This window comes from Macrobrachium nipponense, chromosome 2 (assembly GCF_015104395.2).
Source record: "Macrobrachium nipponense isolate FS-2020 chromosome 2, ASM1510439v2, whole genome shotgun sequence".
Taxonomy (NCBI): Eukaryota; Metazoa; Arthropoda; class Malacostraca; order Decapoda; family Palaemonidae; genus Macrobrachium; species Macrobrachium nipponense.
The window spans coordinates 133,150,118-133,177,780 of record NC_087201.1 but is presented as its reverse complement, the minus strand read 5'-3'; the positions used below and the strand labels follow the sequence as shown (position 1 = coordinate 133,177,780).

At 44.9% G+C, this 27,663-nt stretch overlaps 1 protein-coding gene across 1 annotated transcript in view; it reads left to right on the top strand.

Annotated features, from left to right (window-relative positions):
* Positions 1-27,663, top strand: part of LOC135221003 (rhodanese domain-containing protein CG4456-like) — a 233,333-nt gene that overhangs the window by 188,710 nt on the left and 16,960 nt on the right. The window contains exon 3 of the mRNA XM_064258717.1: positions 25,220-25,339. Coding sequence (XP_064114787.1) covers positions 25,220-25,339 — 120 coding nt within the window. The remainder of the gene's footprint in view (positions 1-25,219; positions 25,340-27,663) is intronic.

Here is a 27,663-nt window from a genome sequence, read left to right as displayed (position 1 = left end):
GGAAGTATGTACCCATACATAGATAAACCTCCTATGCTAAAGGCCAAAAAGACAAATTTACCGTGTGATGAGTTTCTTAACCAAAGTTTTCCCCATTCCAAATCCAGCTTGCTTTGCTAAAAATTAGTCAACACTTTATTCAGTTCACCTTTTCTTTATTAAAATCAGGGTAGTGATTTCAGTCTATAGCAGTAAAATTTCATATTTATGAGTGCAAGGTGGTAATGATGTGACTGCAGGCATCATTTAAGGTTAAATTAAAGCCAATACCACCCCAAAAATGTTTAAGATGCAATGAGGAAATTGACTGGTGAACATGGACAGTGCAGGGGGTTGAGTTCAGGAGTCCACTCATGCTTGGTCTTGCATGCACAACTCCAGTAGCTCCCAGTCACCTGTTCAATGTTGTAGGGAGAGGAGGGTCAAACTTTCTGTCTTGACTTCTTTTGAAGCTTGGAAAGAAGGGTCTGCACTTCCCTGGATTACAGGACAAGTTAGTTCCTCAGAACTAGCTTGGTACATCTTAGGAGATCCTCATGATCAGTCCCTGGACCTCCAGGAGCACATCTGCTTTTCTGTGTTTGGTATTAGGCAGGACTGCACTTTGCCAGGGTCCATATCATAATAATGACATGGTGTCTACCTAGCCTGTAGTGCTTCACACAGGACAGGCCTCGATTGAGCAGATTGATTGATTTATAGGTTTTAGGCATGATGCCAAGCACTGGGGCAACTGGAGCCATTCACCGCTGAAATGGAACTTGACAGTGAAAAGGCTTGAATGGTGTAACAGGAGGAAAGCCTTGCAGCTGCACTTTAAATAAATTGCTAGGAAAGGGTGGAAAGTAAGATGGAAGAAAGATAATATGAAAGGAGGTACAGTAAAAGGAATTAAAGTAATTGCAGCTAGGGGCTGAAGAGACACTGCAAAGAACCTTAAGTAATGCCTACATTGCACTGCATGAGGTGCATTAATGGCGCTGCCCCCTTATCGGATCGATTGGGTAGAGGGATAAGTTTGGCCTATTGGTTTCTAACTTGAAGCATGCGTGCAATGAATGTGATTGTGTTCATTCACCTGAAGTACCTTTGGACTGTGATTCAGTGTCTGGGGCTCATTTTAGGGTGTGGTCTCAGGAAAGCAACTAGGTCTACTACTCCTTGCCACCTATTGTTTTGTTCATGAAACTTACCTGTCAGATATATATATAGCTGTATTCTCGACGTCCGACAGAATTTCAAAAAACTCCCGGCACACGCCAGTGGGCGGCCAGGTGGTTAGTTAACCCCATTCCCGACCGCTGGGAGGCGGATATCAGGAATCATTCCCGTTTTCTATTCAGATTTTTCTCTGTCGCGGTAGTGAAAACACCTGTTTCCACTACCTCCGCCTAGGATTGAAAAAACTTCATTAGCCGCTTAAGTATCCTACTTATTTTTTTTTTTGAATGATTGACTTGGATTTGTGGCTAGGCATACGCTATCATAAATTAATTAAAATTTTTTCATTGCATATGATGTCTGAATCTAGTTAGCCTAGTTTCAGACTTTGTTGTCTGCAACGGGTAAGGGGAGGCTACCGAAACCTTCGGTAGACACTCGCTTAGTTTACATGTTTTCTTTGTTGAAAGATCAATGTAATTAGTGTAATGTTGACTGAATTCCGAAAGAGACGTATGATTCGTATGTACGCAAATTAGAGCGTGATAGAATCAGGAGGTCTTCCTCCACAGTAACAGAAGTTAGGATAATGAACCTACTAACCTCCAGTAGACTTTATTTTGCCTAACCCTGTGGTATGGCTTACGGGCCTAGAGGAAGTTCTGTGAGACGTAATGCCCTTTCTATTATGGTGGATTACATCAAGTAAGCTTGAAAAAGTGCTCGCTCTCCAATCAGTGTTGTGAGTGTAGTGATGTTGATTTTGCCACCCCTAGTGTCTTGTGGAGGGAGGGGGCGTCAGATCGGCCTTATAATGCCTCTAGGTCTAGACCTCTGTCGGACTCCCAGAACACAGGGAGAGGGCATGTCGAAAGCCGAAGGAGGGTTACGAGGAACCCCCACCGATCTGGCGTCCCTTCGGCAAGACCTGAAGACGCTTCTCAGGCTGCCAAAGATCGTGCACGTGCACGAATCCTGAAGGATTGCTTCTCGTCCTCTGAGGCGTCCTCCCCGTACAGGGGTTGGAGCTCTCGAAGGACTCGCGCCCTTTAAATAGAAGCTTATTGAGGAGGACGCTTCACGTCCTCTCTCTATTGTCGTGCGATTGTAATCGCCGCCTTAACAATTTGACGACTTTCCAACACATGGGAGAAAGAAGAAGAAGGAAATAGGAAGAACGCTGTTAAGCGCCCAGATCGCCTTATCTCACTTACTGTGAAAAGGAAGAAGGCGTACCCTAAGGCGTCCTTTTGAGTGCGTTTCTGGAAGTGTCGATGAGAGTGACAGAGACGCAAGATGTCGCACAAGCGGCCGCCGTCTTTGTCAGGAGTTGCGAACGTCCATAATACTCGTCCCGGACGACGATCACCGTACATCGGCTTATGACTAGCACGCTTCATGAGCGGCGCTCCCCTTGAAGGCAGGACGCTTTTGAGGACGCTTTTCGGGACGCCTCCGTATTTGATAAGCAACAGTCATGTCGAAGTTTTTACCAAGACGTACGGGAGAAACCTTGGTTTCTTAATAAGAATCTTATCGACGTTTGGGTATGATGGCGGATAGGAAATATCTACTTCCTTCGTAAACCCTAGAGATGAAACGAGGAATTCTGTCTCTTCCGCGATTTATGAGGAAATTACGAAGATTAAAGAGTTCCTGGATTAACTTCCTTACTTAAGGAAATATATTCTCTTCTATCGTTCTATTAACGAAAAGAACGAAGATAGTAAAAGTTTTTTCCTTTCTCTATCTGCCTCGGCAGGGAAAGAAGGTAGTAGAGTATCTTGCTGTATGATAATACGATACGGTCAAATCATAAGCACATACCGTAGTTACTTCTTTGCTGTGCAACTCTATTACCAGTATCCTTACAGGACTTTCCTAGGAAGGACTACGCTTAAAGGGATTGTTATGACAATACCTAACTTAGCTCTAGATTTATCGAAGTCTTGTTTCGCTTAAATATACATTAATAGAACTTCCTGAAGTTCGATAATAATTTTATAAGATTCCTTTATTGAATGGAGTAGCTGGCAACTCTGGAAGAGTAAGGCCAGACAGCTAACGGAGGGGGCTGCTATCGCTTAGGACCAACGCAGTAACCATCTATTGCTCAGTCGTGAGAGGTCGGTCCTGCGGGATGGAATGACTAACCGTATCTCTCCCTACAATCGCGGTCTTAGCGCCTCGGATTGAGGGGATAGTTAAGCAAACATAAATAAAATATTGTCTGCCTTTTGCTAAGATACGTTCAATAAGAAAGATATTCCAGCCTTTCAATGCTGATTACCGTAGGTAACATTATTAAAGGAATCTAACGCAGCAGAACACTATATATATATAATGTTTTCTCATGCTTACGAAAGCATGGCTTATTAGAGTACATGCTTAGTGAGAAGATGAATGTAGTAGAGAATTCACTTTTAAGTCTACGGTATGGTCAAGTCTTATGGGCCTTTCATGCATCAGGGCGCTCGACAAGATCCTCTCTGAGATTGCCCTTGGTGTTCTAGGCACCAATACGCTCGGTAAGACTCTCGCGAGGACGTCTCTTGAAGATGCTCAACGTCCTACGCATTGAGACGTGAGGAAGCTTTTGCCGATGCTCGACGTCTACACGAAGACGCTCATCAGGACGCTCTGGAAGACGCTCGACGTCATAAACATTGATAAGCTTTTAGGAAGACGCTCGATGTCTTACACATCTGGACGCTCGCCAGGACGCTAGCGAGGACGCTCGCCAGGACGCTAGCGAGGACGCCTCGCCAGGACGCTAGCGAGGACGCTCGCCAGGACGCTAGCGAGGACGCTTTTGAAGACGCTCGGCATCTACACGTCATGACGCTCGTAGAGCACTGGCCAGGACGTCTTCAGAACGATAGGCGTCCTACGCATCAAGACGTTCGGCAGGATTCCTGCAAGAACGCTCTTCAAGAGGGCGTCGTCGAAGTAGAGGAAGGAGTTTGGTCTCGTCAAGATGTCTACTTCGCTTTCTACGAAGGGAGCGTTCAATAGAATCCATCACTTGATGAATTCCAGGAAAACTGTAAGCAGATTTCGGTGCATAAAACGCCTCGTCTGCTTTCGGGATTGCGCTGCGAAGGGGAACATTAAGGTCCTTCCTGTCGTAAGCCCAGTCTCTGATTAGGAATCTTGCCCCTTCCTCGATTTCTGCGGGAATCGGGCGGGAAAACTATATGCTCGAATTCCTGGATTACTTTCTGTCATGTAAAGGGTAGTTCTCATTGACAAAGATCTCATAACATTTTATCGCTTAAGCGGATAAGCTCTCATTAACAAAATTCGAGAGAGCTCTCATTCATTAGAGAGAATTTATGTTCAAGTGACTACAATACTTAGTATTTTATCTTTGCGTCATATTACTAATGTAGGGTTCAAGTTCATATACGCATATCATGGTTACCTCTACAGATGGGGCAACCGAAAAGACGGTTATTGTAAATGTATTTAATCGGTCCTTCCTGCAAACTTCCAGGAGTTTCCGCTGTAAGGACAACGCTAAAGGTATTGTTACAACAACACTAACTCAGCGTCGGCATCTAGCGAATTATGTTTCGCTTAAATATGCCTGCTTGAGAATTTCCTTATCGATAATAGTAACAAACCTATTTCCTTCGTAGAAGAGAGTAGCTGGTAACTCAGGCAGAATAGTGCGAGACGAGAGGTTGCTGTCATTGTGGATGACGCAAGTATATTTAAATCGGTACTCCAGGCAACTTTCCAGGAGTTTCCGATTTAACATTTGGTTAATTAAGCGTAATGTTACGACAACACAAAATCAGCTTCTGTATTTAGCGAATTTTGTTTCGCTTAAATATGCCAACTTGAGAGTTTCTGTTCAAATAATGTAAAATCTATTCCTTAGATGAATAGATAGCTGGCAACTCGGCATAAGACTGCGAGAAGGTGAACATAAGCTGCTGCCTGCTGCCTGTGACTGTCACAGTGTCACCAACTCAGTATCAGGTAGCTCGCTGTTAAGCTCTGTCGGTTACGTCTCTCTCTCCCGCGGGATTGATTGACGAACCATATCTCTACCCTACAATCATGACTTTCGCCTCGGGTTGAGGGGATTTCTAGTAATCATGAATAAACACGACTTCCTATTGCTAAGAAATTTTCAACAGAGATATCTCTTAGACCTGTTCAGCGCTGCTTACCGCACTGTAACAGAATTCTGTACGAGTTTACCGCGGCATAGCACTATAATAATGCTCTCCTGCTTATGCAAAGCGCAGCCTTATTAGGGAAGGAAGCATGCTTAGTGAGGGAATGGATGAGTCTGCTGGGGACCATTTCCTCGCTGGAGAAGCTTGTTTCCCTGAATAGACTGCAATTCAGACCTCTACAGTTTTTCCTGCAGGAGGACTGAAATAACATCAAAGATCTAGAAATAATTCTAAACATCTCTCAATGGGTTGACGATCACCTCAGGTGATACCGAGAGGGTGCCAGGCATCCGGACAGAGGTACAGAGGTCCTGGCACATAACTAAGAGAATTGGAAGCAATTTGGTTGGCTCTCCAGTTCCTCGAAGAGTGAGTTTTGGTCGATTGGTCCAAATCATCTCAGATAATTTCGCAGCTCTCTCATATCCCAAGAAGAGAGAGATGGTTATCGACATAGGCACGGAACGTAACGATCCTCAAGAGGTTCGTTACACTATTGCACGTCCGTGCGGATCTTCTCGATCGGCGGCAGCAACTACTGACGTCTGAGTAATCCTCGCTTAGAAGTATGTCGAGAGTTGTGGAGACGTTGGAGACGTCCTTTCGTAGATAGATTTCTTCGCATATTGAAGACGAAGAAGCTTCCTCTACGTTGCTCCCTTATTCTCGATCCGAGAGCGGTAGCAATAGACGCAATCATATAGTATGGAATGGGGATAGTTGGTTAGTCTCTTTTCCCCTATTCAAAAGCTTAGGAAAGCTGATAAGATAATCGCTGGCGTCAGAGGGAGTGAGAAAGACGCTGATCGCCCCATGTTGGCCTTCGAGAGGCTGGATTCACAGAGGTCACGTCCTTCAGAGAGCACTTTCCAAGGACCCTTCCCGAGAGAATCGGTCTACTCTAACAGCCTCACTTCGAGAGGTACCTAAAACCTCTCCGCTCTGAGTCTGGATGCGTTCAGACTGTCGAGAAGCGAGAGGATCTTCAAGATTAATTACAAGTCTCATTGCCAAAGCAAAGCAGTGCTGCATATTTTGCAGTGTACCAATCGGAGTGGGCCGAGTCTGGAGATAGTGCAGGAAGAATGACTGCTCCTACACCTCCACCTCTGTGAATTACTTTACCGTCTTCCCTTTCCGTCTGAATTATGGGATAAGCTAACAGTCCCAACGATTGTAGAATACGGAAATATGTTGTTGACGGCCTCTAGGCTCAGAGATTTGGATTCTCAAACAAAAAACAAAGCCCTTCACGATCTTTGAGGTCTGCTGGAAATCTTGATGGAGCTTAGACGTAGTCTGAAGTTCTTGATGTCAAAGCATTCGAACCTCTCTTTCTGTAAACTTAATACACTGACCAGAAAGGTCTAATTTTCTAACCACTCTAGCTACGGCATTGAGGGTTAGTGAGGTTTTAGCCATCATCAGAGGTTTTGGCTTTAGAGAACATAATTCGGTGTCCTCTAAGCCTTCCGTTCTTGCTAAGAACGAAAACCCGTCTAACCCTTGGCCCAGAGGCCTGGAGATCAAGGGGATGGCACAAATTATTGGGCAAGAGCCACAGAGAGTCCTGTGCCCTGTCGGGCTCTCAAGTTTTATCTTGATAAAACTAAAGAAAGTCAAGGTCATTCGGACAATCTGCGGTGTTTCCGTAAAAGACCAGACTTGCCCATGTCGAAGAACGCCCTGGCGTTATTTTAAGGAGTCTTTCTAAGAGGCTCATTCGTCATGTTTGAACAAAGATTTGAAACCTTTTAAAGTAAATGCTCACGAGGTGAGGGCGCGGCCTCGGAAGCATTTCAACAGAGCATGACACTCAGTAATATCCTGAGTGCCACGTTTGAGCGAAGCAACTCTGTGTTCGCTTCACACTCCCGACGGGATGTGAAGACGACATATGAGATCTGCGAGTCGCTAGGACCATACATATCCGTAGAAATATTATTGGAGGCAGGAAGCAGCACGAATCCTATCCTATAGAAAAGGGATAGGTGTGCTTTTAACTTTGAAGGGTTGGTCGCTTGAGGCGCTTTCCTTTCGTTAGCCTAGAAGTTATGGACTAACTTCGATAGGTTAGGTCAGGTGGTGGTTTTAGCTTCGTTGCCCTCACAGTATGGTCAATATGGTCTAGTCACATTGTGGTCACGACCCCCGTTGACAGATCATCTAGAGCGCACCAACTACACAGGTCACTACCTTGTTGGTAACTCTAGTAAACGCAAAAGCAGACTTCGGTGACAGTAATCAAGAAGTCAGCTATGCTAACAGGTAAGGAATCAAGATGTCAATCATCTGCACTTGAGGTGTTTCCTAAATCCTTCTATTCTGTCCCTTCCCACCTCCAATGGTGGGATTCAGCTATATATATATCTGACAGGTAAGTTTCATGAACAAAATGTTATTGTTATGATACAATAAAGTTTGTTCATACTTACCTGGCAGATATATATAATTAAAGTACCCACCCACCTCCCCTCAGGGGACAGTGGTATGAAAAAATCTGAATAGAAAACGGGAATGATTCCTGATATCCGCCTCCCAGCGGCGGGATGGGTACTAAAACCACCTGGCCGCCCACTCGTGTGCCGGGAAGTTTTGAATTCTGTCGGACGTCGGAGAATACAGCTTATATATATATCTGCCAGGTAAGTATGAACAAACTTTATTGTATCATAACAATAACATTTTCATGTACTAAATGCACCTTGTGGATTGTCTGCACCATCCCTTTGGCTGCCTTGGTTTCTGTTTGCACTGGGTATGCTTCAGAAATCAGTCTCCAGACCAAATTTGCTTTTCTTTTCCCAGTGTCTTTTCCAAGCTTCTTCCTCTGCCAATTTGTTGGACATGGCAGCAGAAGTAATACTCCAGAGAAAGCTGAGATCAGCCTCCTGCAGGGAGACCCATCAATTAATTTTTGCTTGAATGAACAACAAACTTTGCCTGTTGCTTTGGGCTTTCTTCCAAGCTGCATTGGTGTTGAACTTTGGCTCAACTTAGTGGTGGAACATAAGCTGGGATGAATAGGCAGGAGGAGATCCTTATGGCAAATGTATAGTGAGAATACCTTTCTCTATGAGAGAGACAAAAGGCTGGTGAACCTAGATATATTCAGGGCTTGATTATAGGTGTAAATATGACTAATGGAGTTGTGATGAAATAGTTAATGTTAGTAAAGATTTATTCGTGATTAAGGGGGCCGGCCAGAACCCCTATAGTATATGGTGGTATAGGGCAAAAAATGCAAAGTCATGAAAAAATTCATGGAGCTTCATATGGCAATTGAGAATACGTATACGAAATATTTCGTCAAAGTTCCTCTTACTTTCGTAGTTACAGGGTAATTAGTAAACATAACTCAATAAGCCTAAAACATTCATCCGTACAAGAAAATGCAATATTTCTTCTGTTATCGTAAATTTTGATATATAATTATTGGCAAAGAAATTGTGAGAAATGGCATCTGTAGAGATTCCGTGGCTCGCAGAAGCGAGTATCTGGTTCAACCATGAATCACTAGGACCACAGACTTCAAGTAGATTACACGTTCGAGTTTCACCTCGTGACATTCGCTTGCTTTTACGTATGTTTATGTATGTTTTGGCAAGAAGTTCATCATGCCAATGAGGAAAAGACAAGGAAAACATCTCGCTAACATACAGACAAAGAAAAATCGCTCAAGTATCATTACAGAATATCATAATATATGCGTAGTTAGTGAAGAAAGAGGGGAGGGTTGCCTAGTAACGCCCCCTTCTTGCCTGACAGCACACGTCACACTGTGCCCAAGGCTACGATCTTTGAGCAAAGAGATCTTCATTTATGATAAATAACATAGTTTTGGTTTTTTAATACCCAAAATGGAATATGAAATTCATAATAATCATGATTTATTATATTGTCTTTGTAAAAAGAGAGTACACCTTTCCGTTTCACCTCTGACATTCTCTTGCATTTACGTTTGTTTATCTTTGTTTCGGCAAGAATGTCATCATGCCAAAGAGGAAAATACAAGGAAAACATCTCGCGCTAACATACAGAAGAAAATTCGCTGTAATAAGCCGAGTTAGTGAAGGGGAAAGAGGGGGTTACGTAGGAAGGAGTGCCCCATCTTTGCAGTGCCCAAGGCTACGATATTATGAGTAAAGGGATCATCATTATGATAAATAAATAGTTTTGGTTTATTAATACACAAAAAAGAATATACATTCATAATAATCATTATTTATTAACATTGTCTTTATAGAAATACAAAGGAAAACTTTGAACGCCTGTATCTCAAAACTATACAGTGGTACCTCGACATACGAAAGGCTCAACTTGCGAAAAACTCGAGATACGAAAGCAAATACGAAAAATTTTACAGCTCTACATATGAAAAGTTTTCAAGATACGAAAGGTTGTTGCTGTAAAGTCCCGATATTCGCCCGGACCACCGAGAACAATTTTAAAACTCCCGCTCCGCCAACTGAGTAAACTCGCCACCATCCTCCCGCTCTCCCATTGGTTCCTGATGCTAGTCACCCCATAAGGTCCTGCTCTCCTATTGGTCAGCATCTACCCCTTGTGCTTTAAGTATTCTATTGGTAAAAGGATGCTGTAAATTGAAAAACTTATTCATGCAATACATTTAATAAAAAAAAAAACATTAGGTAAAGATAGAATAAAGAATAGAAATGAATGGTTATTATACTGTTTGGTAGTTTCAGTAGTTGAAGAGAGATAATGAAAATTTATGGCTTACTGTGTAAAGTGATTGCTTGGCAATCGTTCGATACTCGTAAGTGCTGGATGTAAACAGAAGTTTGGAAGCTTTTTTTTGTTTGTTTATTATAGTTAATGGTTACTTAATAATTATTTTAAATGAGTACATGCAATACATTTAATAAAAAAATTGTGAATTAGTATCATAAAAATATCACAAAATATAAAATAAATCAGACTGCTAACAAATACGTATTTGTTCATGCAACTTACCTGTCAGATATATATATAGCTGATAATTTCCGACACCGACAGAATTTAAAACTTACGACACACGTAGTGGGAGTCAGTGGTTAGTACCCACCCTTCCCGCCGCTGGAGGCGGGTATCAGGAACCATTCCCATTTTCTATTCATAATTTTTCTGTCGCCGGTGTTGTGAACATCTGTTTACAGCACCTCCGTCTGGATTTGGAAACTTTTTGCTACTTGAGTATCCCTTTTGGTTCTTTTTTTTGGATTAATTGATTGGATCGGTGGCTAGGCACACGTTATTAGTGGATTGATTTGATTTTGGTTTGGACTTTTCTTGGATAATATGTCAGGGTCTAGTACAGCTAGCGCTAGGTTCTGCTCTAGAACTGATTGTAGAAGGTAGGCTACTGAAAGCTCAGTAGGACCACATACGGTATGTAAGAGTTGCAGGGAGCATGAATGTGTGTATGAAAGCCGTTGCAAGGAGTGCGAAAGATTCAACAGATTCTGAGTGGAAGGCGTATGATACCTATCTTAGGAAACTTGAAAAGGATAGGTTAAGGAGGTCTTCCTCCAGGATTGTTTTCAGGCGTGCAAGAAATTAATGTTTCTCCTGTTAACCTTCCTTCTGTTAATGCTCCTAACCCTGTAGTTTTGCCTGGGACTGGGCCCTGAAGCAGTGTCTGTAGAGAGTAATACTTTATTCCTTAATATTGGAGTCGATTCGTAATCTAGAAATCGAAAGTGTTTGATCTTAGCACAAAAGTGATGTGCAAAAGTGCAGGTGATACCCCTTGTGTAGTGGAGGGTGCGTCAGATCGGCCTCGTTTCGCCTCTAGGCCTGGACCTCTGCTTGACTTCCCAGGACCTGGGGAGGGAGCATGTCGACCGCCGAAGGAGGGTTACAAGGAACCCCACCGATCTGGCGTGCCTTCGGCAGTTACTGATGAAAATCCCCAGACTGCCAGGGAGCGTGCGCGTGCACGTCTCCTCAAGGAGTGTTTTTCGTCATCGGAGGCTTCATCCCCACGTAAAGGGTGGAGTTCTTCAAGGTGCTTCCCGTCCGCTGAAAAAGGACGGCGCGTAATGTTGACGCTTCACGTCCTAGTTCTCCGCTTTTGCGATCTTCTCCTGACAGTGCGTTCGCTGCTTTTCCGCCGCAGAAAAGGCGTAGAGAGTCTTCGGACTTGGATTCAGTTAGCTCGTGCGAGCGATACAGTCGCTCCAGAGCTCGGGAAGAGGCAGTACCTGGGAGGAGGAGGGAGGCGTCCCCTCGCCGCTCTCCTGCCTCACAGGATCAGTCCCTCCCCGGAGCAGGAAGATTCACCAAACAAGAGGATGATTCAGTCACTGCAGCAGCAACTTCAGGGACGCTCTTGCTGCTAGAGAGTCTCTTCCGCGTCGTAGAAAGGATGAGAAGCTTCCTGTGAAGAAGGCAAGACCCACTCTTTCTCCTCGCTCGCCTCTCTCTTCGTTCGAGTCTCCCTCTAGAGTTCGTTCTGCTCCCCAGCAGCTCTCTAGAGGAGGTGAGAAGTTCGTTTCTCGCTCTCAGGATGAGATATCTCCCGCTCGCAAGTCTTCGTATGTTCGCAAGCGAGTGGTGGACTCTGAGCGCGCTTCTGTGCAAGTGGAGCGCGCTTCCGGTGCCGCCAAACAAACGCGCACCTTGTTGTTGATAAACGTGCACCAGTGGGCGGCAGCCGCTCGCTGACTGACGCTCGGCGCGCAACCAGTGGAAGCCAAGCGTGCACTAGTGGACGCTCAGTGCGCGCCAGTGGACGCCAAGCGTGTGTTAGTAGATGTCGAGCGCGCACTGTCGGCGCCAAACGTGTGGATTCGGACGCCAAGCGCGCGCTGGTAGACACCAGTTCCTCACAATGCAAGTTCAGGTGGATGAAGGAACCCTTCTGTTCGTCAGTTTTCTTCAGAGTTTCCTCCTACTTCTACAGTTTCTGAGGAAGGAGTTAGCGATGAATTAGTAGAAGCAGAGGAAGAACAGCAACCAGCTACTGTCCTTCATCGGACTATAAAGTTTTGATGAGTCTTCTACAGTCGGAGTTCGGAGAAACTTTTCAACCGGAAGCCCCTCGTACTCCTCCTTCTCAATTTTCTTCTTTTAAGGCAACGAAGGCATCGGGGTTCATTAAAATGAAGAAGTCGCTTTCCACGAAGCAAGCGTTTCCGGAAAGTCCATGAGTGGATGGAGAAGAGGAAAGCGTCAGGAAAGTCCTCTTTAGCTTTACCGCCATCAAGGACTCTGCGGTAAAGGAGGCATGTGGTATGAGACGTGAGAGGACATAGGCGTTAAAACTACCAGCCTCTGCTCAAGGTGACTTCGGGAGCATCGTGGACGCCTCCCAGAGACCCTTCTGTCTTCATCAAAAGTCACTTGGACCCATAACGAGTTCGACTTTCATCTAAAAGGCCTCTTCAGGACTCTAGAGGTCTTCAACTTTCTCGACTGGTGTCTTGGAGTTTTAGATGCCAGGTCAAGGAGGAGTTCTGATACTATTAGTCTGGGGGAGCTGTCCAGCGTACTTTCTTGTATGGACAAGGCCGCAGGGACGGGATGGTTTTGAGGAGTTGGCTACGCACTTTAGCTCGGGGATTCTCAAGAAGAGAGCGCTCTTTTGTAACTTCACGGCCAAATCCGTCTCTCCAACGCAAAAGGCGGACTTGCTTTTCGCTCCATTCTCAGACCATCTCTTCCCCCAGGCTATGGTTAAGGACATAGCTTCAAAGCCTTCAGGAAAAGGCAACGCAAGATCTTCTGGCTCAGTCTTCTAGAAGGCCAACAGCTGCTTCATCTTCTGGAGTTTCGTTTGCCAAGAAATCGAAGCCCTTTCGTGCTGGACCTTCCTCGAAAGCAGCCTCCCGAGGAAGAGGCTCTTCCAGAGGAAAAACCCCTGCTCCGTCAAAGAGTAGGAAGTGATTTGGAAGTCCTTCAGACGCCGGTAGGAGCCAGGCTTCTTCGGTTCGCGAAAGCCTGGGAAGAGAGAGATGCCGACCCTTGGTCGCTGGATGTCGTGAGGAAAGGGTACAGGATCCCGTTCTTGAAGTCACCCCCGCTATCCTAACACCAAAGGATTTGTCTCCCTCTTATCGAGGAGAGAAACAGAAAGTGCTTTTCGATCTGCTGGAACAAATGATCGAGAAGCAAGCGGTGGTGGAACAGGTCTTCGACCTGGAATCACCAGGGTTTTACAACCGCCTGTTTCCTGGTGCCGAAACATTCGGGGGGGTGGCGACCCGTCCTCGATGTCAGCAGCCTAATCTCTTCGTGATAAAGAAGAAATTAAAGATGGAGACGACTCAATCGGTGCGTGTCAGCTTTGAGACCGGGGGATTGGATGGTCTCACTAGACCTCCAAGACGCGTATTTCACGTCCCCATCCATCCCCAATCAAGGAAATACCTGCGATTTGTCCTGAAGGGAAGGTATTCCAATTCAGGGCACTTTGCTTCGGTCTGACCACAGCGCCGATGGTTTTCACCATTCTAATGAAGACGTGGCAAGGCTGCTTCATTTGGAGAATATACGGATCTCTCTCTACCTAGACGACTGGCTTATTCGAGCTTCATCGCGGGAACGGTGTCTGGAGGACCTGCACACGACCATGACGTTAGCAAAAGTCCCTGGGGCTTCTGGTAAACCTCGAAAAGTCGCATTTGACTCCGTCTCAATCTTTAGTCTATCTGGGGATTCAGATGGACTCAGTGGCTTTTCGGGCTTTCCGTCCCAGGGGCGACAACTTCAATGCTTGGAGAAAGTGGCGACATTTCTGGGAAGGAAACATGCTCGGTGAGGGAATGGATGAGTTTGCTGGGGACCATTTCCTCACTGGAGAAGTTTGTTTCTCTGGGAATGGCTGCACCTCAGACCTCTTCAATTCTTCCTAGCCAACAGTTGGAAGAACAAAGCAAGATCTGGAGGCGATCTTGTGTTTAACGAGAGATGAAGGATCACCTAAGTTGGTGGTCAGATCCTCGGAAGCTCGCAGAAGGGCTCTCCCTCAAACTTCGGAACCCCGACCTAGTGTTGTTTTCCGACGCGTCGTCCACGGGTTGGGGAGCAACACTAGGAGGGAAAGAAGTGTCGGGCACCTGGACGAGGGGAACAGGTGTCCTGGCACATCAATCTGAAAGAGCTGTCAGCCATTTATCTGGCGCTCAGGTTTTTCCAGGAAGAAGTATCCGGCAAAGTCGTTCAGATCATTCGGAACACCACAGCGCTGGCATACCTAAGAAATCAAGGGGGAACTCACTCGCCTCTCTGTTTGCCATCGCAAAAGAACTCCTTTTATGGGCGAAAGCGCAAGAAGTCACGATCCTGACAAGGTTCGTGTCAGGCAGTACAGAATGTTTCGAGCGGACCTTCTCAGTCGTCGAGGACAGCTGTTGCCGACGGAGTGGACCCTTCACCAAGAGGTTTGCCAGTCGCTGTGGAACCTGTGGGGCTGTACCACAGGTGGATGTCTTCGCAACGTCCAGGACGAGAAGACTTCAACTCTATTGCTCCCCAGTTCTGGACCCGGGAGCAGTCGCAGTAGACGCCCTACTTTGGAGTTGGTCGGGTCTAGACATATACGCTTTTCCCACCGCTCAAGATCCTCGGGGAAGTGATGAGGAAGTTTGCGGCATCGGAAGGAGCGAGGATGACACTCATCGCCCCCTTCTGGCCGGCAGCCGACTGGTTCACGAGGTGATGTCCTTCCTGGTAGACTTTCCGAGGACTCTGCCCTTAAGGAAAAGATGCTACTCAGACAGCCCCACTTCGAAGAGGTACCACAAAAACCTCCCCGCTCTGAGTCTGACTGCGTTCAGACTATCAAGAAGTTGGCCAGAGCGAGGGGTTTTTCAAGACCTGTGGCGAAGGCGATTGCCACCGCAAGGAGGCCCTCCTCAATCGCTATGTACCAATCGAAGTGGGCTGTCTTCAGATCCTGGTGCAGGAAGAAGGGCATTTCCTCCACCACAACCTCTGTGAGCCAGATAGCTGACTTCCTTCTTTATCTGAGAGAGGAAGTGAAGTTGGCTGTTCCAACTATTAAAGGCTACAGGAGCGTGCTTTCTGTAGTCTTTAGGCACAGAGGACTCGATTTGTCTAATAATAAAGACATTCATGATCTCATTAGATCGTTCGAGACTAGGAAGGTAGTCCAGCCTAAAGTACCCTCGTGGAACTTGGATGTGGTGCTCAAATATTTGATGTCGAGTCACTTCGACCGCTTCATTCAGTTTCTATCAGGAATCTGACGAAGAAAACGATCTTCCTAAACCGCTCTTTGGTGACGGCGAAGAGGAGGGTTAGCGAAATTCAGGCCATTAGCAAGCAGATTGGCTTTTCAGAAAGTAGTGCGGTGTGTTCTTTAAGTCCCATGTTCTTAGCAAAGAACGAGAATCCTTCCAACCGTGGCCGAGGACCTTGAAATCAAAGGGTTGTCAGATATAGTTGGAAACGAACGTGAGAGATTCCTGTGTCCTGTCAGGGCTCTAAAGTTCTATCTGCAGAGAACTAAAGCTTGCAGAGGTTCATCGGACAATTTGTGGTGTTCAGTGAGGAAACCTGATCTTCCTATGTCGAAAAAAAAACGCAACTGGCGTTCTTCATCAGGAATACGATTCAAAGAAGCGCATAATAACGGTAAGTGATCGTGATTTAAAGCTTCTGAAAGTAAAAGCTCACGAGGTGAGAGCTATTGCTACTTCGGTAGCCTTTCACAAAAATATGGCGCTCAAAGATATTTTGAATGCCACATTTTGGAGAAGCAATTCGGTGTTCGCTTCACACTACCTGCGGGAGGTGAAAGTGACATACGAAAATTGCTTCTCCCTCGGACCATACATTGCTGCAGACACTGTTTTGGGGGCAGGAGGTAACACTCATCCTATCCTTTAGGGATTAGGGGGGTTTTTTAATTTGTGTTATGGTGGGTGGGGTGACCGCCTGGGGTGGGTCTCCCTCCCTTCCATTAGCTTAGTTAAGTGGGATACCTTTGGTAAACTAAGCCAGGTGGTGGTATTTTTTGTCTCGTTGCCCTCACTAGTATGGTCCATGGTCTAGTCACCGTCGTGGTCTCGCCCCTGTTGACAGATCATCTGGAGTGCACCAGCTTCATAGGTCCTCTACCTTGCTGGCAACTCTAGTAGCACAAGCAGACTTACGTGGCAGTAATCACGAAGCCAGCTATGCTAACAGGTAAGGAACCAAGATATCAATTATCTGCACATATGTGTTTCCTAAATCCTCTATTCTGTCTCTCCCACCACCAAAGGTGGGATTCAGCTATATATATATCTGACAGGTAAGTTGCATGAAACAAAATGATATTGTAATGATACAATTAAGTTTGTTCATACTTACCTGGCAGATATATATAATTAATTACCCGCCCACCTCCCCTCAGGAGACAGTGGAAATAAAAATTATGAATAGAAAATGGGAATGGTTCCTGATACCCGCCTCCCAGCGGCGGGTAATGGGTACTAACCACCTGCTCCCCACTACGTGTATCGTAAGTTTTAAATTCTGTCGGTGTCGGAAATTATCAGCTATATATATATCTGCCAGGTAAGTATGAACAAACTTAATTGTATCATTACAATATCATTTTTTGTACATGAACTTTCCTGCCAGATATATACTTAGCTTACGTCTCTGACGTCACGACAGAATTCAAAACTCGCGGCAAATGCGACAGGTAGGTCAGGTGATCTACCCACCCGCCGCTGGGTGCAGTTGTATGAACCAATCCCCCTTTCCAGTCATAATTTTTCTGTCGCCGGTGTCGACTACATCTGTTGTCGATACCCTCTCCCCGATTTTGGATTATTACTCGTTTTTCGCCCTGGATTGTTTCATCGGACTTTTTGGGTGAAGTACCTGCTCCTTGGCTTGGCATTTGCGATTTGTGGACCTGTTTTTTGGATTATTCTTTTGATTATTCTTGGGAATTTCATTATGTCTGATTTAGAAATTAAGAAATCAACTATGTTTCAGAGTTTGTTCTGTTAGCGATTGTAAGGTGAGGCTACCGAAAGCTGCGGTAGACCCTCACAGTATGCATGAGGTGTAGGGGGAATGACTGCTCATTTATTAACCCTTGTAATGAATGTGGTAATTTGAATGAAGAAGAATGGAAGGCGCTTTCTTCTTATGTAAGAAAGCTTGAGAAGGACAAGGTTAGGAAAGCTTCATCTAGGAGTTCTAGTAGGTCTCGCGCTAGCGAGTTTGAAGTTGATAACCCTGTTGTAGACGTAGCGCCTTTACCAGTTTCAGCCCCTGCTTCCTGCACCGAACCCGAAGATGCACCTTCGGAGGTGGGACCACTATGAGAGCCACTATTCGCATGCATGGAGCTGAAAATTAAAGTGCTAGAAGGTAAGATTGATAGCAATTTGTGCAGTGATCCCAGTGCAGTGGAGGGTGCGTCTGATCGGCTCCCTAATGCTTCTAGGCCTAGACCTCTTCCAGACTCCCAGACCCAGTGGAGGAGGAAAGTCGAAAGCCGCAGGAAGGTTAGGGAGAACCCCCACCGGTCAGGCGTCCCCTCGGTAGCGCCTGATGTTCACTCCCAGGCTACCTTGGATCGCGCAAGAGAGAAGTCTTACGGCAATGCTTCTCGTCTTCGCCTTCTCCTTCGCCCAAGCGTGGTTGGAGCTCCTCGGAAGCTTCTCGGCCGTCGAAGAGAGCCTGGCAGGCTTCTTCCGCTCTCCCCACCCTCCAGCCCTGAAGTTTTTTCGGAAGATCCTGGATTGGATGTGAAGAAACCGAGGATTTCTTTGGAGTTTCGCTCTCCTAGTAAGGATCGAGCTGCGTCTCCCGTGAAGGACTTTGTTAAGTCTCCTACACGTGTGTTGGCTAGTCTGCAGGCGCAGATTACGGCTCTGGCTTGACTCTTTGATTGTGACTTCTTGTCGTAGGAAGGACGTCTCGCTCGTCCCGGTAAAGAAAGTCCAGGCGCTCTTCTCCAGGTTTACGCTATTCGTCAGTAACCGCCCTCTCTCCAGGAGTGGATCGTAGTACGAGGCGCTCTTCAACGGACAGGCGGCTCTCCTGCGGACATCGTTTCTCCGTCGGACAAGGGGCATGCTTCCCAGTAGACGAGCCTCTCCTGACAGGACCCGCTCGTCTCGAGACAGGATCTCTCCCGCTGGCAGACGCCAGGAGCCTGGTAGGCGTTTTTCTCATGGTAGCCGCTCTCTTTCAGGCTTTCGCTCTCCTGTGCCCAGACGCCCTTTGGCAGACGTAGACAGGTGCTCTTCTCCTGTCAGCCGCCCTTCGCTTAGCAGGCACCAAGAGCCTGGTAGGCGCTCTTCTCCTTCAAGGCGCTCTTCTCCCGATTTTCGCTCTCCTCGAGTTAGGCGCCGGAATCTGTCAGACGCTTCTCTCCTGGTAGGCCGCTCGTCGCCAGAGATTCGCTCTCCTCGCAGCAGGCGCCAAGAGCCTGATAATCGCTTCCCCACCCCCATGACAGGCGCTCTTCGCCAGGCAGCCGCTCTCCTTTAGACAGGCGCCAGGAGCCTGATAGACGCTTTTCGCCTAATAGGCGCTCTTCGCCTAATAGGCGCTCTTCGCCAGATTTTCGCCCTGCGTCCTTAGGTGCCAAGAGCCTAGAATAAACGCCCTCATCCTGACAAGAAGGGGAAGTTTTCAGGCAGAAGCTCAATGGGAAGTTATAACTTCCCCGGTTAGATGTCAGAGTTCTTCAGACGTTCTTCCATGATGAGGACAAAAGACAGCCTTTCATCGTAAGGATCGTGAAGGATCTTCAGCGGAAGAAGAACAGGATCCCTCGGAAGAAGAAATTCCTAAAGATTTCTCCGTTTCTTCATACAAGCGTTTGACGGACCTGTTGCTTCAGGAATTCGGAGACGCCCTTTCTCCTGTCACCCCGCCCTCGCCTCTTTCGTTATTTTCGACTTCGAAAACTTCGAAGGTTTCATCCTGTGTCAGGATGAAGCCTGCAATCTCTATGAAGAAGGCGCTTAGAGGTTTTTTTGGTGAGTGGCTTCTTTCGAAGGAAGAGAAAGGGAAGACGGTGTTTCTCTTTCCCTCCTCCTTCTAAGCTTACTGGAAAACTAGGATCTGGTATGAATCGGCGGGAGAACCTTGGGCCTCGTTCTTCCATCCTCAGCAGACTCGGACTTCTCTTCACTGGTGGATTCCTCTCGACTCTCTGCCCTCATGTCTGCTAAGACGACATGGGGGATGAATGAGCTTGACCACCTGTTGAAGGGAATGTTCCGAGTCCGGAGGTGTTTAACTTCCTAGGACTAGTCTTTGGGCGTTTTGGCCAAGAAGACGCAGACCTGGATTCCATTTCACCTGAGGATCTTATCAGTGTTCTCACGTGTATGGATAAGGCAGTGAGGGATGGATCGAGTGAAGTAGCTTCACTTTTCGGAGCGGGAGTGATCAAGAAGAGATCTGTTTACTGTTCGTTCCTGACGAAATCAGTATCGCATGCTCAGAGAGCCTCTCTCCTGTATTCTCAGCTCTCTCCTCAACTCTTCCCTAAGAAGATCGTTCAGGATGTTTCTTGTGCCCTTTCAGCTAAGGCTACACAGGACATGCTAGCCCAGTCTACCAGGAAGCCTCACTCTTCTTTCCAAGCTAAAACCAAGAGAGAGACTCCAGTTAGGCAGGAGCCCTTTCGAGGAGTCCTCCTGCCAGAGCTTCTTCCTCTGAGGATCTAGACCCACTAAAACGAGGGAAGACCTTCTCTAGATCCATCAGAGGGAAGAAGTAGGATTCAAGTTCTCAGACATCAGTGGGTGCCAGACTTCTGAAGTTTGCCGACGTCGGGCCCGGGCCAGAAAGGGGCGGACAAACTGGTCACTCTCGATTGTCCGCAAAGGCTACCTCATTCCCTTCTATCAAGACCTCCGTTGATGACGACTCCGAGGGAGTTGGTAGCTAAGTACAAGGACCCCATCATGAATCAAGCCTCTCTCTAGCAGTAGATCTTATGCTGGAGAAGGAGGCGATAGAACTAGTGAAAGATCCTCATTCTGCGGGTTTTTACAAAACGACTGTTTCCTAGTTCCCAAGAGCTCAGGAGGATGGAGACCGGTTTCTGGATGTAAGCGCCCTGAATGTCTTCGTAGAAAAAAGGAAAGTTTGCCATGGAGACAACTTCTTCAGTGTTGGCGGCTCTTCGTCCAGGGACTGGATGGTGTCCCTAGATCTTCAGGACGCTTACTTCCAGTGCCTATCCATCCTTCTTCACGGAAGTTTCTGAGATTCATGATGGGAGGGAAGATCTTCCAATCAGGGCCTTGTGCTTCGGCCTTTCGACAGCCCCTCAAGTTTTCACGGGTTTAATGAAGAATGTAGCGCAGTGGCTACATTTGGAGGGAGTGAGGGCTGTCTCTATCTAGACGATTGGCTGATCAGAGCAAGCTCACAAGAAAGATGTCTGGAGGACCTACAAAAAGACACTGACTTTAGCAAGTTCGTTGGGGCTTCTGGTGAACTTCCAGAAGTCACAATTAATCCCCATTCAAGAGCTGATATATTCTTGGGGATTCGGATGGTTTCTCCGGATTTTCGGGGCTATATCCGTCACCAGAGAGGATTGCTCGTTGCCAAGAGAAACTAACGACCTTCCTAGAGAAAGATGCATGCACAGCGAGGGAGTGGATGAGTCTGTTGGGGACACTTTCCTCGCTGAAGCAATTCGTTCTCTAGGAAGGTTGCATCTCAGACCTCGCCAATTCTTCCCTTTACCGGAAACTGGATAAGGTGTCCTCCTTCTAGACCTGGAATTCTCCTTCAGGATATCAAAAGGAATCAAGAAGGACCTTCTGTGGTGGACAGACCTCTCCGATTTGCAGAAGGTCTGTCTCTGTACATGCCAAACCCGAACCAAGTATTGTTTTCCGACGCATCGGAGACGGGTTGGGGTGCGACCCTAGGGTCAAGAGAAGTGTCAGGCACCTGGGAGGGGGAACAGGTGTCCTGGCACATCAACAACAAAGAGTTGATGGCATGTGGTTGGCGTTAAAGCCTTTCGAGCCCCACGTCCGAAAATGCTATAGTTCAGGTCAACTCGGACAACACCACAGCCTTGGCTTACATAAGAAAGCAGGGGGGGACACACTCTTTCTCTTTCTGTACGAAACAGCGAAGGACTTCTGTTGTGGTCTCAGGCAAGGAAGATCGTTTCTCCTCACCAGGTTCGTACAGGGATAAAGGAATGTCAGAGCCGATCTCCTGAGCAGGAGGAATCAAGTGCTCCCCTCGGAGTGGACTCTGCACCTCAGAAGTTTGCCAGGACCTGTGGAGGTTATGGGGCAGACCTCATATCGACCTTTTTGCGACAGCAAAGAACAAGAGAATAGACTCTACTGCTCCCCGATCTCGGACCCAGGAGCAGTGTCAGTCGATGCTTTCCTTCTAGACTGGAGAGGTCTGGACGTCTATGCTTTTCCTCCATTCAAGATTCTGAGTCAAACACTCAGAAAGTTTGCGGCCTCGGAAGCGACAAGGATGACGCTGGTAGCTCCATTCTGGCCGGGCCCAAGATTGGTTCACAGAGGTACTGGAATGGCTGGTAGACTTTCCAAGAGCTCTTCCACAAAGAGTAGATCTGCTCAGACAACCCCACTTCGACAGGTATCACAAAAACCTCCCCGCTCTCAATCTGACTGGCTTTCGACTGTCAAAAGTCTTGTCAGAGCGAAGGGGTTTTCAGCTAAGGCAGCGAAGGCTATTGCCTCAGCTAGAAGGCCCTCTACCCTTAGTGTCTACCAGTCGAAGTGGGACGTCTTTCGCCGTTGGTGCAGAAACCAGAAGCTTTCCTCTTCCAGTACCTCTGTGACCCAAATCGCAGATTTCCTGGTTTTTCTCAGGGAAAAATGCGGTCTTGCAAAAAGTTTCGACCATCAAAAGGATATCGGAGCATGTTAGCAGCTGTGTTTAGGCACAGGAAACTTAGATATCTCCAACAACAAAGATCTACATGATCTGCTAAGATCTTTCGAAACTTGCAAGAACCCTCGTCTCAAATTCCGAGCTGGAACCTGGATGTGGTTCTTCGTTTCCTGAGGTCCTCGAAGTTCGAACCTCCCCAGTCATCTTCTTTCAAGGATCTTACGAAGAAGGCTCTGTTTCTTTGGCTTTAGCATCTGCCAAGAGAGTAGTGAGCTTCATGCTCTAGAAGGAAGGGTAGGTTTCAAAGGAGATTCCATGATTTGTTCCTTCCTTCCTTCTTTTCTAGCTAAGAACGAGACCCCTCAAATCCTTGGCCAAGGAGTTTTGAGGTTCCAGGCTTAGCTCCCTGGTAGGGGAAGAGCCGGAAAGAACTCTTTGCCCTGTGAGGACTTTAAGATACTACCTCCAGCGGAAGAAGTCTCTTAAGGGCATTAAGGACAGACTTTGGTGCTCTGTAAAGGATCCCAGTAGACCATTGTCTAAAAATGCTTTGTCCTTCTTTATTAGAAGCCTCGTGAAGGAAGCACATTTGGCTTGCGGTGAGGATCAGTTCAAGCTTTTGAAAGTCAAGGCTCCGAGGTAAGAGCCATTGCTACGTCCTTGGCTTTCAACAAGAATATGTCACTCCAGAATCTGATGAAAGCAACATTCTGGAGATGCAATTCAGTATTCGCGAACCACTACCTTAGAGACGTCAAGATTACTTACGATAAGTGCTTCGCGTTAGGCCCGTATGTATCGGCGGATTCGGTGCTGGGGCAGGGAGCTGAAGCATATCCTTTGTAAATTTTTTCCCCTATTGTTTGTATTGTGTTTTTTTATGGTTGTTTTTGAAAGAGGATGCGGGTAGGCATCTCTTTCTATTCGTATTGCTAACATTAGAATGGTTAGGTGATCTGTTTGTGGTAGAGCTCCCTGCATTGGTATGGTCAGGCTCTGTCATTTAAGAGGGCGAATCCCCATTGACATGATCCGACTTGGATTCTACTGAGTAAGTGGATATCAAATCCCTTCGGTAGACCCAAAGAGTCTTTTCAGCTGTAGGTCACGCCCTCGCTGTAGCTCTTCAGGCTTTGCAGACTAATAGACAGTAACTATGAAGTCTTCAGCCTTATCAGGTAAGAACCAAGGTTTGTTAGTTATCCTACAACAGATGTTGTTTCCCCTTTTCTTGTTAGCTCTGTCTTTTTCCCTCCACCAAGGGTGTCAATCAGCTAAGTATATATCTGGCAGGAAAGTTCAGTTTACAAAAATGATATTGTTATTTACAATAAAGTTTTGTACATACTTACCTGCAGATATATACGATTGATGGCCCTCCCAGCCTCCCCTCAGGAGACAGGTGGAAGAAAATTATGACTGGAAAGGGGGATTGGTTCATACACCTGCCACCCAGCGGCGGGTGGGGTAGATCACCTGACCTACCTGTCGCATTTGCCGCGAGTTTTTGAATTCTGTCGTGACGTCAGAGACGTAGCTAAGTATATATCTGCCAGGTAAGTATGTACAAAACTTTATTGTAAAAATAACAATATCATTTTTTAGGATTCTTCTTCTGTTTTATTATTACGTTACGTATACGTATGTTTCATTATAGCTGTCAGTAACTCGGTATATCTCCAATAGGTAAAGATAGAATAAAGAATAGAAATGAATGGTTATTAAACTGTTTGGTAGTTTCATTAGTTGAAGAGAGATACTAATGAAAATTTATGGCTTACTGTGTGCTAGGAAAAATGATTGCTTGGCGTTCGTTCGGTACTCGTAACTTCGTAAGACGGGTAAGAGCTGAATGTAAACAATCGATTGGAAGGTTTTTTTTTTTTTTTGCTTGTGTATTATAGTCAATGATTAATTAATAATTATTGAAATGAGTACATACTGATTATTTATACATTTTATTGGCATATTCTAAGCTTTTAGCTCTTAGGTTTAGATGTCAGAATCATAGACTAGGCTACAGTAGCAACCGCTAACATAGGCTAGGCTTATTGCTAAGGGACATATGCTAAAGTCCTAATATATGCAGTAAAAATGGGGTTGAACATTACATGCAGTTGAATATTACTCAAGTATGTACAGTATTTTGCCTTTTTGGAGTCATATTTCTTCCGGCGGATCGGCGTCGTAACCCTAGAACATGTGTTTTAGGCCTGGAAATATAATTTACTGTTGTGTTTTTGGAGGGCTTGGAACGGATTAGGCATTTTACATGTAAAATGTGGTCCAAGATACGAAAACTTCATGATACGAAGGGCGCCTCGGAACGGATTAAATTCGTATCTCGAGGTACTACTGTACTTATTGACCTTCAAAATCTATCTCCTCACTTAATTTTAAAGCTATAATATTGGAATTTAGTATATAACTTAGAAAGACATTATAGAACAATCAAATAGAGCCCTTTTTTTCAATTTTAGTTTCTTCTTTTTTTTTATAAATTTTTTCTCGTAATTTATAGGGTTTATTTTTTTACCATATTGAAAAATTCATATCTAGCAAAAAAATGACTTTTAGAAAAAAAACTCTCCATTTGATTGGAGGTCTACATCAGGTCTATATATGATAGTAATCCCAGATCTTAATATTAAATATCAAGGGAGGAGATAGAATTTGAAAAATGGTTATTTTCGGGATAAATTGCCCTGGCGTCACAAAAACGAAGGTCAGAGGCGAAAATCATATGCGGTTTGGAGATGTCCCAAGTCACCTTATTAAGTGGTATGAATGTCAAAGTCCTGTCGTTAAAAAACGGCATTAGCCGGCCGGCCCCCTTAATACATGAAATGGATTCTTAATTTTGAGGGTCTGTTAAATGCAACTGGTGTTTTCCATCAATTCTTGATATTTAATGATATACTGAGTTATGAGTTGTGCTGTCTAAATTTTTCCTTGTTTATACATATTTTAAGTTATTTGAGTTGGTTTCCTTTATTTCATGAGAAAGGTGTCAGATCAGTTTTTTATTTCAGATATTGAATTTGAAGAATTGAAGCAGAGGGTTGAAAAAAATGACATAACAGTGATTGATGTGCGAACACCCAAGGAGTTAAACCAGATTGGAATGATTCCAAATTCCAAAAATATGAAAGGTATTGTCTTTATTTTATTTATATGAGTCCTTTAATTATTCTGACCAAATGGTCGAAGGCTATTGTTTTTAAACCTATAAATATTTAACTTGTTTATTTTATTTACTTATTTTTGTGTATGTATGGAAATGAGCAAATGTATTTAATGTGTACATGTATTCTAGTGTAAAAGTATATGCCATGTACCATAGTTTGTTTCTTTAAAATTTCATTTTCATTCATTCATCACCATGTGAATAACCTATTTGGTCCCAGTTCTTGGCATATGGCATAGACCTGGTATTTCATCCTAATCCTTTGGGCCAGCCCTATGAGAGCTGATAGCCAGCTCAGTGGTCTGGTTAGCCTATTTTAAAAATGAGAATTCCAGTATGTTTTTGTTTTATTTAAAAGAAAATTATGTTTTTTAGCATAAAAACATCTCTTAATACAAGTTAGTTAATAATATATTGATTTTTTTCTGTGAAAAAATCCCAGTTCTATCAGCCTATGTCAGTCCACTACTGCACATTATCATGTATTGTTTTACTCTTCACTTCGTGAAAGAATCCATAATCAGAGTGAGAGGGGAGGGGACGGGAGGAGGGAACTAACATAATGATTTGTGAATTTGTATTGAAAAGTTTATTTATAGGAAGATTATTTAATTCAACCCCATTAATCAATATTCACCTGAACACTAGTTTTGGAGGCAGGGCAGGTAGAAGCGTGAGCCAAAACTTCAGAAAGGATAGATATTGGAGACTTGCCAATAATAAAGATAAAAATCAGACCTATGGAGTTTGTACTTGAGTTACAGGTGGGTCCAAAGCAGCTGGAAAAGAATGGCATGTAACACTCACCAGCATCCTGAAGGGGAAGGCAGTTAGTCTGGATAGAGTCAGCATCCCAAACTGCTGCCATTTTGGTAAGCAATCAGTGATATACAAATGTAGGTTCTTGTAGCTAGCGATTTATCAGTCTTCCTCAGACTTTACCACTTGTTTCATGACATCCACATTCATACAGTAGCCTGTGTGATGTTGAAAAGCCCTCTCTTATATATAGAGCCACTCCATGGGCCCTTGGAATAGCATTATGCATGTGAGTAAAATGGGTTTCTAAACTCTAGAATCAGCAGTTCTGAAATATATTACAAATCAGACTCAAGATTCTTTGCAAAGGAAGATATCAAAATTAACAGCAACAGCATCCAAGTCTTTTTTATTCTTCTTAGATAATCCATGGGCCTTAATACATAATATACATTTCCATGATTGATTGTGTGTACCACCAAGATTCAGTTCAGTATTGCCAAAAAAAGGAACATATGAAGTAAGCATAAAGGAATACTTTATCTGCAAATTTAAGAAAAACTATATGTGTGTGTATAAATGTATATGTGTGAAATAAATCTGAAAATTGTATGCCCATAAAAAAGCAAAATTATCAAAATTATCACTGGAATGAAACTGGTCAATTAGAGGAGCCAGCACACCCAGCAAGGATAAATGCAACTCTAGGTTTGCCAGACACTGAAGGAAGGACAGTAGTGGTTGTTTTGAAAATTAATTCATGGGTTAAGTTAAAGAAAATGATTAGGATAAGGCAACCTTTTGCTAAACCACCAGGCATCCTCGGCCCTTCTACTAAGCTCGGCCTGCATACTCTTTGTAAAACATGAGAAAAACAACAGAAAAGTGTGCTTAACTGTAACCCCAAACAAGGGAACTTCAATCCAAGACAGTGAAAGACCCTATGGCACCATCCAAGATTGAAGAACAATTGCTTATTTTAGAGTATCCTTCTCTTAGAAGAGACCCTTACCAGGCTAGGATCTTCAACACAAAAGAAAGTGCAGATAGCATAGGGTAAGTAGTGTAGGGTGTTTAGTGTTGGTTGTCAAGTCTGTGTAAACAGTGAAAGATATGAAATGAATTTGCCAGATTCTTCTGAGTTGGTGTAGGAATAGAAAAAATCTGTGACCAGAGTGACCCAGCAAGAGAATACTGTCCAGCCATAGAAGGGACCTTAATCTATCTAGTGGTACTATCTCATTGGGCAACCTATAACTCATAAAGTTTCATTACAAAATCCAATTTGGCCATCTACTATTAGAAGATTCTGATTCTGTGTTATTATGGCATGTTCTTGAGTCAGGTACCTTCCCAGGAGCTGAAGTTAGGGTTATAGGCGTGTGGTTCCCTGGTTCATCTATAAAACCCTCATGAATGTTAGTGCAATATATTTGGAATTCATACTCCCTCTGTTTTTTATGGTCAAAGGATGTGTTGTAGATAACACAGAAATTAAGAGCAATTTCTTCTACTCTTGATCGCCCAGGG